General features: G+C 48.2%; 1 protein-coding gene and 1 long non-coding RNA gene across 3 annotated transcripts in view; both read left to right on the forward strand.

The window, feature by feature from the left end:
• LOC110386977 lies at positions 58-5479 on the forward strand. The gene is made up of 4 exons (XR_002432336.1): positions 58-191; positions 868-949; positions 4698-4767; positions 4952-5479. It is a non-coding gene; the product is annotated as an uncharacterized LOC110386977 (long non-coding RNA).
• Positions 7795-17840, forward strand: part of LOC110386974 (Golgi integral membrane protein 4-like) — a 28359-nt gene continuing 18313 nt past the window's right edge. Inside the window, exons 1-5 of one of the 2 annotated variants that reach the window (XM_021374644.1) lie at positions 8532-8647; positions 12900-13055; positions 14051-14125; positions 14636-14685; positions 15323-15376. In XM_021374644.1, the coding sequence (XP_021230319.1) occupies positions 13052-13055; positions 14051-14125; positions 14636-14685; positions 15323-15376 (183 nt within the window). In that variant the 5' untranslated portion in view covers positions 8532-8647; positions 12900-13051. Of the gene's footprint in view, positions 8648-12899; positions 13056-14050; positions 14126-14635; positions 14686-15322; positions 15377-17840 lie in introns of both variants that reach the window. The other variant, XM_021374643.1, reaches the window with a different exon arrangement.

A 17840-nucleotide genomic window follows, 5' to 3' on the forward strand; every position in this document is an offset into this window, starting at 1 on the left:
CACCGCGCCCGGGTGGCGCCGCTGACTACAAATCCCATGAGGCAGCGCGCGGAGCCCCGCGGCACGGGCCGGGCCCGCCAGGCCTCGGGGTTGCGCGCCAGCGGCTCGCCTGAGGTGAACTGCGGGAGGCGGGAACGCGCTCTGCCCCGACCCCCGCCCCGCCCTCCTTTGGTGGATGTCAGTCCTCGAAGGTGCGTTTTTTAAACGATTGAATGTTTGATTTTAGGGTGAGTTAGCTCGCTTTAAGGGTGATCTGGGGACTCGGTGTCACCAGATGCTCAGGAGGGAGCAGCTCCCCAGCAGGAGTGGCTTTTCCCACAGAATCACTGCAGATGTTCCCATGGATCTCTTGTTTCGGAGCAGAATGCTCTCTCGCGCTGACACTCATCAGTTTATTGATGACAGTGTGCACTTAAAACAGGAATAGGGCAGCATGATCGTAAAGCGCCACGTGTGCCATTCCCTTTCCTGCTCACCTATCAGGAACACTACACATAGTCCTGCGCTCAAAAGGGCTCTGCACAACAGGCACTGCTTAGAGCTCATAAAGACCAAAGAGACCTAAAATCTGAGGAAAAAGCCACAGCATCCCAGCTGCTGCCGTAACAAACACCTGCCCAAAGCCATACTTCTCATTGGCCTTTGGTAAAAACCAAAGAGAACTCCGCAATGTCTTTTGTCCTCTGTGTTGTGTAAAAGCGATGTTGGCCGGACCACTAAAGCACATACGTTGGGATGACTGTGACAATGTAAAGGTGAAAAGGAGTGGATAAAATCTAGCAGACTTTAATTGGACTTCTCGTCAAATAGCACCTTCCCCTCCCAGAAGGCCTTGCACTGTGTTTTTGTGTTATTATTTTCCTGCAGAAAACACGCCCAAGTACTGTGAGCTACTGGTCGCCTTCAGTACGGTCTGTGAGCAGTTCTGCCCCTAGGAAGTCTCATCACGGTAAGAGAAGAAGAAGTAGCTCTGAATGCTGGAGAGAAACCTCTCCTGCAACGTCTTGGCCCGATTTTCCAAAGGTGTTTCAGGGAATCTCTTTTTGCCCACTGGATGCCGCTGTTACACAGAAATAGTCACACGCTGCAGGCTTCTGCCCCAGGCGCCTCACCTAACAGGCATGGGAGTCCGCTCAGGGACAGCCAAGCTGCATGGATTCAGCCCTGTTAACGACCCTTTGTCAGGAGAGAACACCTCTTAACGTTTTGCAGCTCACTGACGTGTGCCTGTGAGCCTATGATGTGAGCCTTGGGCCATGCAGGTAGATCCCCCCCATAATGGCAACTGCAGCAGCAGAAATCTAGAGAGGTTTTCTGAAGATGATTGAACAGGACTTTGGAACAAAATATAGGCTGTTGAGGGGAAAACGGGTTGTCCAAGACGTGTCTTCAGGTCATATATAGGACGCTTTCCTCAGCAGCTACATCCTGCCTATTTTGCATGGTTAATACCAGGATTTTCATGTAGAAAGACTGGCTTAGAGAATTCTCTCTTTAAAAGCAAAGCATGGAAATGGCACCTTTCCCTGGTTCACACATTGCAAATCTGTGCTGAGGTTACGATTACGCCTTGTGGTAATGCCTTCAGAGGCAATGACCTGGATAGAACAAAAAGGGTCTGTGTGGCTTCCACACTTTAGTGAAAACTGCAGTATTTCAAATTCAGCTGAGTCTCAGAACAAACCAGAAAGTGACCTACATCCAACACCTACCTTTGGGAATTAACTCTGAGGAAGTTCAATTCCACATCTAGGTCTCTCCTCTGAAGCAAATGGAAGCACAGCCTAATAGAATCCACACTCAAGGGGAATCCCTCTTTGTTCCTTGCTAACAGCTTTTAACACTGAAAAACAACTATCCTGATTTTTTAAAACCACATTTCTTACCGGAGAAAGTATGACCAGGTTAATACAGACTTCAGGGTTTGAATCTTTGAGATTCTAAGAACTGAATGAATTCCTTATATCCTGACTCTTGGCCTTTCAGGATCTAGTCTAAACAACAGGAGATTTAAAATAAGCCAGGAGTCTTTTCAAAGCTAATAGATGTATATGTTAACAGGCCTGTGTCTATCTCGGGACACCATCTGTATCCAATAAACATAAAGGCAAATAAGGTAACTGATTAATCACAGGCAAAGCGTGAGTCCAGCTTTGTGTGACATTCAGGGCTGTAAATCTGATAACTCTTGAATTTGGTGGAGATTTTCCAGCTTTAGAATGATGTAATTAAAAGCAATGTAGTATAATTGGCCTGTGATCATTAAATAAATTATTCAGGCAAGTAAGACCAAGGCGATGATATTGTTTTTAATGTTTTGCAGTAGGTTTTTTAAAAACTGATTGGAAAGGTTCCCAGCACACTGTGGAATTTGTCTGCATTCGTTTGTTTAAAAATAATGTCTAGGGAAGGTGAAAGCCACCTCTTCGGTTCAGAAAAGGACATGCTTACTTTGATTCACACATTAAATATTAGTACTGTGTGTGTTGGACTATTTTACCCAAAAATATGGAGCGATACCATAAAAAACTGGGAACAGTGCTGGTAGTTTCTGTTGACAAAGAACATAAAGACTCATCTGTGCCAGATTCTGTGTTGCTATTACACGGTCATTTTCACAAATACAAATGAAGTGCAAAATAGCACCAAGAAGCACATAGCATTCTAATCCCATATAAGCTGAAAGACAATGGAAAAATATGTATCTTGCCTTCATTCTTTTATTATGAACTGATGGACACGATAAGGTCCTTCAAAAAGTGAGCTCAGCTCCCAGCATCTCAGTAATTTTTCTACTGGAACACTGGAGAAAAAAGTAAAAACAACAAGCAAAAATACACCAAAGTTTCCACAAGGAGATTATGCAAGGATGTCAACAGTGTGAAGGCTGGACAGAAACTAGAATGAGGATGGCTGAAGGACAGCTCATGGGCTAGACAAAGTGTCCTGATCCAAAGAAAGAGTTGGACTGCTCTTGTTTGCAAGGATAGGCACTCTTCTTCTGTTAAAAGTTTCCTAGCTTTTGGCTGCTTTTGTCTTTGCTCTCTGAAATTCTAGATGTGAAAAACAGAGGGGCTTCCAGAGCTGATGAGTAAGTCAGCCACCCAAAATGATGACATCTTGACAAAGTGTGTCCTCACCACTTCCCATGTTGTAGCAGAAATGCTAAGTCAGGGCTTGCACCAGTGATTGAGCACCTGGTGGGAAGGCAGGGCCAGCCCAGGGGAGCCAGGTGGGAGGCTGATGGTGGTCTGGGATGGCTTTTTCCAGCTCAGGGTGGAGTGGAGGAGTCCAGTGAGGAAGCTCTTAATGAACTGCTAAAAAGTGAGTTCTTCCCCTGACTTCCACCCCACCAATTTCAGCAGATGTACCCAGAGAAGCAAAAGGGAAAGCTGCATGACAAAACTAGGTGAATGGTCATTCAATTGCTTAATCTATTTCTAGCCTGAAAGTTAGAGGATTCCAAAATCAGAAATGTCTTCCCTTTTTAAAGTTTATTCGTCACACTGGATGAACATGGCATATGGAATTCTGCAAGGGAAGTCTGTCCATGCTGCTATAATTAGCCAGCAATGGTGACAGCAGGCAGCTTTGCCTCTTCATTATCTTAAGATTCTCAATGCTGTATTATGGCATGAATTTCTACCACATCAGAATGCTAATGCTTGAGAAAGCCTGTGAGTGCAGCATCCTGCAGCATTAACATAGCCTTCAATATCCTAAAGTGATCCCAAGTGTGACTGCAGTGAAGTCAGCGGGATTACATCAGCAAGGAACCAGACTTTGCCTTCTTTTCCCAGCCACAGAGTAGAGAAGGAAGCTAACCTTCCATTTTTCCTGTTTCTGCAATTACTGAAGCAACTTATTCATGTACCTGTGATCGAGTTCTGCGTGGCTGTAAATGAATGTTTGGCATTGAATCTCCCTGCAAGGGGAATGAGGTTTTTATGCTTCTCTGGCTGTACTTAGTATGCTGTGTACACAATCTCTGTATGAAATAGTTCTCCTGCTGCAAATCTGGCTAAGACCTTTCTTAAAATTCTGTCGCTTTTAAAAAGTAAACACATGAAAAGCAAGCACGCCCTTTCAATCCTTGACCAAAGCAAGTAGCCCATTGCAGGTCCGGGTTCAGAGGTCACTGCAAACACTAGCTTTGCTCATGCAGCATCCAGGCCGTGAAATCCTATTGCTGGTGCAGATGCTGGGAAACATGTCACAGGGGACGCTACGTCTTTGCTACAGGACTGTCTGAGCAGGCAAATGGGCAAGGAATAAGGAAATATGGGGGCAACTGGAAGAGTTTCAGAAATAAGAAGCTTGAGTGTCATCATAGCTGCCCAGTGTTGTGTTCCTTGAGGTATTCAGCAGTGCTCTATTGAACTCACCGTTAAGTCCTTCATCATCTGGAGAAGAGGGACTTGAATTTGTGTGCACCAAAGGGGCTTTTCCCTTTTCTAAGCCATACAAACAGAGCCTGCAGAGTCGCTTTCCATGAGGTTTGTTACTTGGTGTTATGTAAGAATGAGAGCTTATGTGATTATAATTGCTTCTTGAGGTTGAGCTTACAGGCAGTGCTGGCTAGAACATGCATTTTCGTGCAAGAGCTGAGTGCCTGCATGCCAAATGGGCTGTTTGTGTGTACAGCCATAGGATCTATGAGATTTTATCTCTAAATATGGCCTCTGTTATTTGTGCAGGGAGGAAGCAGGCAATAGCACTTCGATACTCTTATGCTGGTCAGACAAGTAGAGCTGGAAATACAGGCAGGTAAGAATTTTTCATGTTTAGAGGTCTTTCTGTAACCAGTTTAATATCAGCTTGTTTGTTGGCTGGGGAGAGAATTTTTGACAGCTTCATATAGAGCAGAAGCTGATTTCCATTTCTATGGCTCCATGTCTTTGCCGTTCTCCTTGTTGAATTCTTGCTATTAAACACATCCATTCCACGCCAGCTGGGGAAGAACACCTGGAAGGAGGCTGATGAAGAGTCCTTAGAAGGATTTGCAAATAGTCATGACTGAGCAATTGGTGAGATCTTCTACCTGCTCTTCAAACTGATGTTGACCTCAGCCTCAATGGGTCTGGGCCTCTGGTGTGGTGCAAGATGCATGCCTCACCTTTCTGTTGGAGACCTGAGGTCTTTCTGAAGAACCAGGGACTCTTTTGTACACTAAACCAAAGTTGAGGTGTTCATGGCCTCAAGGAGCTTATCCCCAAGTAGGCTTGGTGAGGATAACTGAGATAGCTGGGCCAACATGCCATACTGAGGCAAAAAATGTGAAAAACACACTGAGAGAAATGGCCCCATTGGTTCCCTATGGTACCTTCTAATGGATCCTAATTAGAAGCTGTCACTTCTTGTTACAGGAAGGAAGGTATGGTTCAGCTTTCCCAACCCTTAATGTTGGAGAGGCTGAGATGAGAGCTGCCCCTGAGAATTGTTTAATTTAAGGCACTTGTTTGCTAAATGTTTGTACCCCTCATTTCTTATGCACTGGACACCTGCTCATCCTGTCCTCTCCCATATTTGGGCACTGATACCTAGCATGGGTCTACCTGGATGTCACTTGCAAGACCCATGAAGGATTTAGGGTTATGGAGTACTGCTTAGCTGCATAAAAAATGGTTGTGGACATTTCCAATCATAGATAGCTTTATAAATAGAGCTGTGGTTCTGCTGCACATAAACAATAAAGCCTCCCCTCTGTATCCTCCTAGCACAAAGGTACATTTCTTACGTGCATTTTTTTTCAGACACTAGGCTTCTTGGCAGCATTTACATAACCTGGTTGAAAACACTCCTACAGCTGATTAGATGCCTGCTCTGAAATCCAAAGCTCTGATTAAAATGATGGACCTTTCCAGGACTGTAATATCTGTGCAGATGGTTAATACACATGGCCTGCTCTACAGGGGGAAAAAGTGGCATTTTTTTTTACAAGTACCTACAGTCTGAGCTTTCCAATGGGAACTGCTGTTTTTTTCAGATTACTGTTTTAAAGCCATCATCAGATTAGAGGAGGCAAAAGGAGATGATCAAATAATCCCTGAGGCACAAAGGGTTTTGATATGGATTTCAAAAGAGCTGTCACCTGTGGTCAGTTTTCTCAGCTCAAGGTGCTTCTCCTCTGCACCTTCAGGGAAGCACTCCAATAGCAGGCTGCACAGCACAAACAGCACAAACACTGGCAGAGCACAAGTGAGAAGCAAACCCTTTTGCTCTCTGCTGGGCTGCACAGTTTCCCTGGCTCTGTATTTGATGGATAAATATGGAACTAAATCTGTAACTGAGTTTCTTACAATGGTAGAAGAGTTAAAAGTGCTAGATTGCAGTGACTTTATCAGTTGAAGTTTTCAGATTAGCATTCCCTGATTCAGGTTTTTAACCTTTTCCAGAGCCCTCTCTGTCAAAACCTCAAGAATCCCTAGTGTTTCTCAGGCAGGAACCAGCACATGAGGAAGTAATTAATGAGAGCAGGGGAGGAAAAGAAAGAAAGAAAAAAAAAAAAAAAAGAATGTGCTGAATAGAGGCAAAGCTGAGACTCAAATCCCTCTTTCCCCAGGCTGCCTTCGCCGTCCTCAAGATGCAGACAAAAGACATTCCAGCTCCTGACAAACAGCCTGGGGAGATGCTGAAGCATCCAACAGCCCCGCAGGACATTCCTGATGTCTGCAGAGGAGCAGTTGGCCTGAAGGCTGGCTGATGCACGAGGTGGGTGGAGTTGCAAACCAAGGATACCTGAATCAGCAGCAAGATTATCCCTGGTCCTGTGTCAAATGATCTGGCAGGCGTAGGTTGAGTGAGCATCGTGTTAGCGGGATTCTGGTTTTCAGAAAGACCTGAGCACGAAAACTCAGCTATCTTGTGAGAATACTCAGTTAATTCCTTTTGTAAAAAAGTGTATATATTTTTTTCTCCTGGAAGCTGTGCATGGAGTAAGGACTGTTAGCTAAATCACTCAGTTTCCTGTAGGCTGTTTCTCCCTCGTTCTGGCATCTGCCTCAAAAGATATATCAACTCCATTTAAAATGCTTGAAAAAAGTAATTTTAAAACTGTAGTTATTTGGGATAAATTGTAACCTTACAGGATGCTGTACCTCTGTATCCCCATCTGCAAATTATGGAGACAGAGGGATACCATTCTGCTATTTCCCAGCAGTACCAGAAAGCCCCTTTGATTAACATTTATAACTATTCCTGACTCTTAGATGGGAATTGCTGCTGAAGCATTAATTGTTGTGATTTTTGCTTATTCTCCAGATGCCTGAAACGTGGAACTTGGCAGAACTCCAGAGGAAGCGTCCTTGTGAGCTCAGATAAGGGACCAGCCAACCTGGCAGCCAGGCTGCTGGTGCAGGCAAGATTCATTACAAACCTGGGGGCTTCAGCAATCGAGCTGAGCTCAGCACACAGCTGTCCTGTGCAGAAGGGCTGCTCTCTCCTGCTCCTGTCCAGCTGTGTATCATCACCTGCCTGGGTAAAACAGGTGGGATTCTGCCAGAAGAGAACAGCCCACACAGAATCATAGAACCATTTGAGATGGAAGGGACATTGAAAGGTCATCTAGTCCAACTCCCCTGTGAAAAACAGCGACATGTAGTGCTGGATCAGAGTGCTCAGAGCCCCGGTCAGCCTACCCTTAAAAACCTTAAGGTTTCGAGGCTGTTTCCCTTGTTAACTAATACCAGTGCCCCTCCTGATAGCAACAAGTGCCCACCACGTAGGTCTTCGGGCTCGTCGGGTTGTTTAGAAAGGGGAGGGGAAAGCAAACACGTGGGAGAAGTTGGTGGTTCGAGTCTCTCTCCGGTGGGAGCGGCGATGCCCGCTCTGCTGCCCGCGGGCGGCTGGGAGAGGGCGGAGGGGCCGAGGACCCCACGCCGGATTTGGGGGCAGCGGGGCCGCTCTCCCAGCCCCAGGACCCTGTCCCAGCCCCGGGACCGCCGCTTCCTCCCGGCCCCCCCCGGCAGCCGCAGGCGGGGAGGGAAGCGGAGGGGAGGGAGCAGCAGCACTCCTCATCCCACGGCTTATTTTTTCCGGTCGGTGCTGGAGAGGGGGAGGTGGGACAGCCCTCCCCTCCTCCTGCTGCAGCACATGGGAAGCAAAAGTTTCTCTGCTGCTCCTCCTCCTCCTGGTCCCCCTCCGCCAGGTCCCCCCGGCCCGGACCCCGCCGCGGTTCGCAGCTGAAGGGGTTCGCAGCTGAAGGATGCGGCGCGGCTCGAACGGCGTTGGGCTGCGCTGCGCTCCGCCGGGCGATGAGGAGTAACCCGCTTTTGGAGCATCTTCCGCTTCTCCGGGGGCTGGGGAATAGTGAAGGCGAGACTTGGATCGAATCTTGCAGAGAGTAACCTGAGGGATCTGTGGATTTCTGGAGAAAAGGAGCTGTTTGGGGGGAGAAAAAATAATCAGATGCTTTAGCAGCGCCGGGGAGGCAGCGCTGCATCGCTTTGCTTCAGCCCCACCATGGGCACGGGCATGTGTTCCAGGAGGCAGAAGGGGCTCCTGCAGACCGGGTTTTGCCTGCTGGCAGTGGCGTGCCTGAGCTCGGGAGCTTTCCTGTACCACCACTTGCAGCAGAAGGTGAGGAGCGCCGAAGCCCTGGCCCAGAAATACAAACAGCAGCAGGAAGCGCTGTCTGCCCAGCTCCAAGGTGAGTGAGCTGCTGCGTGTGCCTGCTGAGCTTCCTTCGTGGAGTGAGGTTCATCTTTTGCCTTTGAAGAGCTCTAGGATGATGCTGTCCCCTATTTCTTACCCCCCCCTCCCCCCTCCACCTTTTCCTCCTGGAATTAAACAGCCTCGAGCCTGAATTGCTGCACTCAGCAGCAAAGGGAACAGCATTTACTGGAGCAGGGAGTTCAGCATCACACCCGTTCTGCTTCTCCCTGTAGTTCTCTTTGACCATAAAGGATAACTCTGCATCATTCTAAATGTGGAGCAGGAAAAAGGCAAACAAGACCTGTGTAGGCAGTTGGGGAAGGCTCTGAGACCTGGCTGCTCTCCAGGTCCAGAAAGTGAATGAAGAGGCAAAAGGGGTCCCTCAGTAGAGTTTGTCATCGTGCCGTCTGGTCTGTTTCCTTTGCAAGGAAATAAACCCATCCTCATCTTCTTCTCAAGAGATTGGTTTGTGGCTCTTGCCAGTCTGTTTGGGGCTGGTTGGATGCTTGAAAAAAGCATTAAAAAAAAAAAAGAAAAAAATCCACAGAAAACAGGGAAGGTGGTGAATGGGCTTTTTTATTATTATTATTATTATTTGAGCTCCCTTACCAGGTGCAGGCTGGTGAACAGTGAGGGCGGGAAAACCCATTCCTCTGGTGAGAGCTGCTGGAAGGCAAGCATGGTGTATACATTCCCCCCTGGTCTGTCTTGCTTACAGAGATTTCTGCCTGTGGGAGAATGACGCTGTGGCCTTTGGAGATGTTCCAGTAGGGAAGGCTGAGAACACATTATGCTGTTCCGCTGCTGAACTCTCTCCTTCTGCAGCTCTGCATGCTTGGGACTTCCTGCCTGTGCCAGAGCCATGCTGCCAGCTCCTCTCACTGGGCTTGGACCCTGGAGAGGGCTTTGCTGAACTCACTGCAGAGGGGCAGGGCAGAAATCCACTCTTTGGTAGCCAGTGGTTGCATGTAATGCAGGAGGATGGGTTGTTGTGGAGTGCCCACAGCACGGCTCTTATGTGGACACGATGCTGCTGGCATGAGGTGCTTGTGCCCCGAGGTCAGGGCACTCATTTAAGGCTTTTTTTTTTCGGAGTGAGCAGGATTAGATTATGGCGTTTAAATCCAGAGCTCTTCCTGGGACTGAAATCAAATGCAGGATGTATTTCATGGCCTCTGTCCACGCACAAAGTGACATTGTTTCTGTCAGCTGCATGGCTGGAAATTCCCCGGGTTTGTGACTCAAGATACGTGGGTTCTGGGTTAAACCTCTTCAGGTGGTTTTGTGTGCAGGGTCGTGATGCAAAGTGAGCGCTGTGCATAAGCTTCCTGTGCTCAGAGAATTTCTACCTGTATATTCCAAAAGGAAAGTGTGATGTGTGTGGTTTTGCAGGTTGTTTTTTTTTTTTTCTTTGAAAGTATGTTTCTTTGGGAGACGATGTTGCAAAATGACCTAGCAAGTGTATAGGCTTGCTGCAATTATCTTAAGGGTTGCTTCCATTTCTTCTTACTCCGTCATGAGGCTTTCGAACACCTACAGCTCCTAATGCATTGCACAGTCCTAGCTGCTGCAGTCTCCTCCTGCATCCCGTGCTTCAGATGCAGACACCAGCAGGGCAGAAGCTGGCCCACATTCCTTTCTGGTACGTCAGCATCTCTCGCTTACCCTGGAGAGGGGCTGGCTCCTTAAGGAGCAAGCTGACAGCAGCAGCCTCAGGGAACCCCACTTCTGTTGGCTGCAGCCAAGTGCTGAGACAAGCTCATAATATTTCTCCTCTCAAAATATGTTTGAATAGCAGCGCTGTCGCCTGTTGCTGGGGTTTCTAACCCCTCTGTGAGTCCTCCGGTTCCTAAATACAGTTGTTGCCATGGATACACTTTGTATTTTCAGAAGCCACTTGTCCAACAATTTTAAGAGGCAAAGATTCTTTTTTTATGATGTGGGAGAGGTGCTTGCCAGGTAGGAGCAGCACTGCGTGCCTGGCCGTGCCCGGTGCTGGTGGCTGGGAACTGGCTGTCAGCACTCCAGGGGCTCTTCTGCCCCATGCTGACTTGGCGCATGGCTTCAGCTGTCTTCTGTATCTGCTCTGTCTTTCCAGCTCTGCAAAAGGAAGATGTGTTTTTATGAGATGGAATTCAGCACTGTTTATACGCTATTCCTTGTACAGCTGAGCATAATTAATGCTTCTGCCTCTGTAAATAAAGCTGGAAAGGGCATGGGTTGGGCTGGCAGTGGCTGAAAGGGGAAAGAAAAGTGAGTGGAGGAGGGAGCAGGGCTGTGTTTCTGGAGCTGTCTTGAACCAGCCGTACCTGTCCCAAGTATGGAGGAGTGGGCCTCATCTTCTGCTCAGAATAAGAGCAAAGCTGCTGACCTTGCTGGAGGGTAAAACGCAGTGTGCAAAAAGAAACCTGCTCCCTGGAAACCCTTCTCACCGTGGTCCAGACAGCATCTACTGGGCACTTATGTCCCTGAATCTCTGGTGTTCCTGCTGGGTGAGGGTGGAGGTGTGTCTGAGACTGTGCAGAGGCTCCTTGCCAGGTCCTGGGCACTGCTGGAAGTGCTGGGATGTAGGGGACTCCATGTTCTGGATGATTCTGGAGGATGGCCACTGCTCAGTGATGGGTGTTGTGGGTTGTCAGCTGTGATGTGACAGGATGGAGGCTGGCAGGAGTATTTGGTGCCTATAGCAAGGAGAGTAACTGAGAAGAGACCTTTTTCTAGGTGATTAGCTGGAACCGCCTGCGAAGCTGGAATCACTTTCCTCTTGTCATGGATCTCCTAAACTCTCCCTAGCAGATGTTTATCTCGGCACAGCTGACATAACAACCCCTTTGCAGAGTCACCCAGCGTTCTGAGATCTCGTAAAATGAGAACATGTCTGTGGAAGGCCTGGCCTGTTCTCCTTTCCCAAAGGCAGGATGCTGTGTGGGATTTCATTGTTTCAGCAGTTCAAGCTCTGCATTTTTAGCTCATTTGTCAGCAGGTGACAGTGCTTTAGTGCTGAGTTCTGGCTGGATTCCAGCCTAGTTTTAGGCACCGATCACCCCCCATTCCCTCTTGTAATTGCAAATTGTTAAAGACTTCCTGGCTTCCTGTCTGCTCAAGCCATAAGTGCCATTTTGGCGTGCTGAGCTGTTGCTGCGTCCCACTACAGAGGTGAGCAGGAAGACAGCTTTATGCAGCAGCTGCTGAGCTGTGCAAAGCCCAATCCAGCATCTCTGGTCTATGCAGAGCTGGCGATAGGGTGGGAGAGATGACAACTCCTTGTCTGCTTGTTGAAGGTTACCTCAGGGGCGACTGCTTGGGTGTGATTGTCTGTCTGGGGGTTGGCTCCTCGCTCTGGGGTTGGACTGAGCTTGTCTCACCACAAGCCCAAGCTGGCAAGCCTGAAAAACAGTCCTCATCCCTGCAGCATCTAAAAGGTATGTACTCCAGGAAGAGCCAGCTGGTCTGTCTTGTACTGCCGAAGCTTGATTTCAGTCCAGGAAAAGCCATCACTTGGAAGTACTGAGGTTGCTCCGTTGGGGACAATGGGATGCTGAGGTATTTGGATTCAGTTTGTGCTTTGAAGCTGGGCCCTCAGTGCATCAGCTGCTGGCCTAGCTGGCAGGGTTTTGCCTCCAGGTGGCTTGGGAGAGGTCTGAACTACCAAACTACCATCGCCAATATCGTTAGGTCTCAACCCCTCATTATGCCTGGCTTGAATTATCTCTCTTTCCCTAATTTGCTCGGGCTCTCAATTGTTGCTTGAGACGACTGTAAATAGCAACAGATCTGTTGCTGGTAAACCAGAGTACTGCAAAGATCCCAACCTTGGACCCAGCCAGTGTCCTGATTTAGCTTAGAAGTCATTGAGTTAAAGCAGCTGGGATTTCTCTTTCTGGGCACAGGAGGCAGCTGGGAAGGAAAACACCAGTCATCGTGAGTCTCCGTAGTAAAGCCACCAGGCTTGGATCTTCTGTGATCCAACAGAGCACTCAAAACAGCAGCTCCCCAAAGTTTTTGAAGGAAGTGGTGTGGGAGCACAGGCTGTGAGAGAAGCGAGATGCAAGATACTGGAGAGTATTTCTTTCCACCACTTCTTTCAATGCTGTGTTGGATTTGTGCACCCGGCGCTCCTGTCGCTGTGCTGTGATCAGTCTCTGCTCTCTCCTTGCTCTGCCTGCAGGTTTGCTGAAGGCTTGGCAGTTATTTAAAGTGAGAAACAGCCAACTCACTCTGACATCTGGGTTTTGCTTCGCTTGCAGGGAGTCTGAAGGCTAAAACCCACACATGGTTATGAGATGTGACTGGTGCTGGGCTGCCATTTATCAGTGAATAGCTGTGAACTTCACTGTTGCTTGTTTGCAGAAGTGGAAGCTGAGGAGATGGGTGGCTGGAATTCCCTTCCTAGAGAGAAATGGGTGAGGTGGCAACAAGGTGCTTTTCTTTGGGTGGTTTTTGTTTTCCCTCGGGGTCTGCAGAGGTGTGAGACCCTGGTGGTAAGGCAGGGGAGGACTATTCTGATCTAAGTTTGGTCCTGAACCTTGCAGTTCCTGGTTGATCTGCAGTATTGTTTATGAAAGTGTCCTGGCCTGACTTCTAGGACCCGAGTGGATCTTGTTTTATGTGTGATGATATCACTCCCTGTGGTTCATTTTCCTGGATGCTGTGCAGCACCCACGGTGTAATTTGTCCCAGCGTCCTTGGCTTTGGAGGCAAGGCTTTATTGCCCTGGTGTCTGAATTGCCTGGAGCCCCACGCTGTTTTGTGGCAGCCTCTGCGCAGAGGGGATGGAGCAGCTTCTGGTTGCAGCTGAGTGCTGTGGCTCAGGGATTGCTCTTTGTTAGCGTTCAGGCATCAGAGTGCATTAAAATCATCATCCATCAGGAGGTTTCTCTGGCACTTCCATTTGTCATGTGGCTGCTGCACAAAGCAGCCTCGTCCTTCTATCTTCTTGCTCCTCTGCGCAGAGCACAGATGCTCTTTTGTGTCTAATGGGAGAGAGAGCTGCTGGCACGCTCTTCCTTAATGTCCTTGAGGGCCAGTTAATGGTTGGGATGGAGAAGGGGAGAAAACATCTCTCCTGAATGCTGCTGGTGCAGAGCAGAAAACTTGGCAGTCTCTGGTTATCTTGAGCCTGGAATTGGACTTGGCCCATAAATGCGCAGTTCAACCACTGGCCACTAAATCCAGCTCACTGCTTAGGTTCCTAAGCAGAACCTGAGTGCAGAGACCAGAAACCCAGAGCTGTGAAGCCCACTGGAAACAAGAAAGTCTAATTGCTTGGGCACTTGCTGGCCTGTTCTGTGGCAGGACTTGAGGCCCAGGTGTCTCCCTGTGTACATGTCTTGCAGAAGAATGTCTGGGAAGAAATGTCAGGGTTTATCTCATGTTCTGCCTCTTTTTGCTTCCCCAGTTGTGTACGAGCACAGATCCCGACTGGAGCGGTCCTTGCAGAAGGAGCGAGGGGAGCACAAAAAGACAAAGGAAGGTAAGCTGCTGGCACGAGTGGCCAGCCAACCCTCCAGCTGTGGGGAGGCTCACGTGTGACATCCAGAGGTACTTTTTGCCTTCAGCACAGTGTGTGTATGTCACTAAACACTCGCCAGGTGAGGCTCATCCCTGGAATGTGCATAGGGAATAGAGAGATGTCTTGTCTATTGCCTGTGAGCCGGGAGGTGGGTTCTGCTCTCTCATATCCCTGTCTGTGCTCTCAGTCTGATCTGTGAGTGATGGCACCCACGATGTGGTGTCTGAGCACTGTAGAAGAGATAGCTATATCTGGCATTAGACTGTTTTTCCTTGGAAATACTAGACTTAAAAATGATCTGAAGATGCAGAGCTCTACAAGGGCTTATTAAAGATGTTGGCATCCCTGCACTTCACGGTAGGTGGACACTAAAACTGTTGCATCTCCTAGAGCTGACATACAAGGCTAAATGTTCACAGGCAAGTCCTTGTAAATCCCTGCTCATTTAATTGTCTTCTCTTCCATTTCTAGATTTTTTAGTGTACAAATTAGAAGCTCAGGAAGCTCTCAACAAAGAGAAGGTAGGCACGGTTTATTCCTCAGAGTATGCATGTGTATTTACATGCACATGTGTAAGAATGGTAAAGACATTTTTAGCACTACCATGCTTATAAGGCTGGGGCTGCTGTCTGGACAGTATGAAAGATGACAAGAGTGTATGCTACAAGAACAACTTTGGCTGATTTTATTTTGCAAGGCTGTTGCTGTTGGAAGATCTTTCACTTTAGGGAGAGACTGTGTTGTGCCAGAGCTATTGTGCTTATTCTCTTGTGTGCTAGCACAGTAGAAGGCTTGATTGTCAGCTGCTGGTGTGGCAGAAAGTCCTGTGCTGCAGGCAATGAGAGTTGCTCTGAGAAGAGAATTTCATGGTACAGAAGAGTCCTGGGGGAGCTGAATTCAATACATACTGCAGGGAACATGGAGAACAAAGGCCGTGAGCAACGCCTATCCATTTTCTTCTCCAGGGCTAGGCAAATGATTTCTACTGGCCTGTGAGTGGTGAAGTTGACAGGGAAATGTTGCAACGGAGTGCATTCAGGATGTGCAGTCTACTCAGTGCTGTTCTAGGACTGAGTGACATGTTCATGCTTGGTTGAGCTGTTGGCTTTCATGAGACCTAATGGCACTGTTGACTCTTATTTATTTATTTTTCCCTAGCAAGACTCTATGAACAGATACGGGGCCCTCAGTTCCCAGCACAAGATCCTGAAGGTAAGTTTCTGGTCTGGTTCCAGTACTCACCATCTGCTGCAAGTTAGAAAGTGCCCTGGAAGGCAGGTCTCAGCTTTTCCTTACCAAAGATGCCTGGGACAGACCATGGGCTTCCTGCAGCTAGTGCCAGCCCAGAGGGAGGAGGCCACACCGTGGTGTTGGTTCACGTTCCTTCCTGCCTATTCAGGTTGATGGGAGTTTTCGTATTTATTCTATTGGACTTTGCATCAGATTACAGCCTTGGTGTATACCTCGTTTCAATGGCAGTCTTTGTGCAGCTTATCACGCGGGAGTTCTGTTGTTCAGCATGTTCTTTTCTGTGTTCCTTACCATGAAAATGGGCCTCTTTGCTGCAACTTGCCCCATTAGGATAGGAGAATGTGTTTGAGGCCACGTAGGCAGCTCGGATGGGGGTGGCTCATAATGTTTTATAGCTTATCACATGCCCTACCTGAACTGTATCATAACAAAGTTGAGTTTTGTTAGCACAAAGCAATGGTGGTCTGTTGTTGCTGGTGACTTTCTTAATGTCTTAAGCTGGAGTGTTCCCAGTGCAATGGCAATTTAGTGCTGGGGCTCAGAGAGCAGGCTGGGTTCCAGCAGCGCTGTGCACTACTGAGCAGAGCTGGACCCAGCTGCCTGCCTTTGGATCCAAGCCCTGGGAGGAGGGAAGTGCAGCTCTCCTGGGCATTATCCAGCTCTGCAGACTCTGGGAACACTTGAGTAGTTTTCGTCCTCATAGCAACTACAACGCGAGCAGCATGGTCCAGCTTGCTTCTCTCATGGGGACAGTAGAGCACTTCATCCTGGCTCCCTTTCTCTTGCTTCCTTTTATTGGAATAAATTTTTCATCTATTTTGTAACTGCATTTACAGCTGCTGAAAGACAGGCCCTCGGGACTGAAGTCTGGTGGATTGCAGCTTCTCCTCTGGAAATGCTGCGTTCGGCTCAGCTTGTAGCTAGCTGTGAATAATGTTTGGCTTTGGTGCACAGGTGAAAAATGTTTCCTACTTGTATTGTTGTCTTCACAAGGAATACTGCTGCCAACACTACCATAACTGAGGAAGAAAAACAGGTGATTGAGGACATTTAGCATTGAACAGAAGCAGCTAGTCCTGCGAAGGTGAAGGTCCCAGATGTGACCAAAGAATTCCATGAAGCCACATCAGCATAGCTGGCTTTTGTGTTTGTGGCCACTGATGCTGTACGTGGCAGATGTGGTCGTGGTTTGCCTCCACGGATAGCTCTGTAGCCTCAAGTTGCTTTTTGCTGCTTAGAGGAAAGGGATCACACTTACTCTACTCCTGAGCTGTCGTTCTGATCTGTAGTGAAGTTACCTGTGTCTGATGAACATCTGCAACGGGCAGACCGGTCTGAGGGTCTTGGCTCTGTCCAAAAATAGCAGCTGGAGCAGTTGCTTGCTGGGGCCGGATTTCATCTCCTTGTAACTCCTTTCATCCTCTTGAGTGGAGACTGAATTTTCTCTTTTTTTAACATCTTTCTACAGAATGCCTCCTAGCACTCCCGGAATAGGCAGGCGAGGAGGCGGGGGGCTTGAAACAAAAGAATTGTTCACATGAGCTTCCTGAAACTGCAGGAACCTGGAAGCTTGCAGCGAGGTGTGCCCTTCCTTGGCTTGTGGGCAAAGCATTCAACCACGGATCCTATTTTTGTATCCGTGCAGTCTACAGAGCTGCCTTCTAAATTGTAGCAGAAATGTGTGGTTTTCAGGGATTTCTATTTTATTCCCTCTCCCCTCCCATCCCTGCTGTTTCCCCAGGCGTGGTGGTGAGATGCTGTGCCCGAGGTGCAGCAGCTGTATCTTGCCCAAACCCCAGTGGGAATGTGGGATGCAAAGTCTCACTGGAAAAAGTCTATACAGCTGAGATGAGGGGTTCCCTGTTTATCACAGACTGATTTTTCACAGTGCTGGTGTGATATGCAGGGTCACAGTGGAACATGTTGGAAGCATGGGCTCTGTATTTGCACAACATACACATAGCATGTTCCAGACCTCCTGTCCTGCAGCTACCAACCAGCTTAGCATCTTTAGATCCCTCCTGAAATTTGCATATGTGAGTACCGTGCATGGGAGTGAAGATGCTGTGGGTGCTTAATGAGCTGGACTGGGATCAGGTGCTCTGTGTGACCTCAGCCAAGGCAAGTGTCTCCCTTCAGTCTCCTGCTGCTATCAGAGAGTGAGTATTCCCTCTCTTCTTCCTGATTGTGAGCAGTCTGGGGACAGATATTATGCATATCAGACAGAGTATGGGCCAGAAATTAATTGACCTGAGCTGATGAGGGCTTAAGATTCCTCCAATTGCTTAGGGTTTCACGTTAAAACCAATTCTCACCTGCTAGTGCTGGTGCCTTCTGTGAGATGCTTAGCATCAAAATGATTTGAGGGGGTCTGATTCCCTTTGCTGCTCTTTGACCACAGCTCTGATGGAGCTGTAAGTACCCA

Source organism: Numida meleagris, chromosome 20 (genome assembly GCF_002078875.1).
Source record: "Numida meleagris isolate 19003 breed g44 Domestic line chromosome 20, NumMel1.0, whole genome shotgun sequence".
NCBI classification, from domain to species: domain Eukaryota; kingdom Metazoa; phylum Chordata; class Aves; order Galliformes; family Numididae; genus Numida; species Numida meleagris.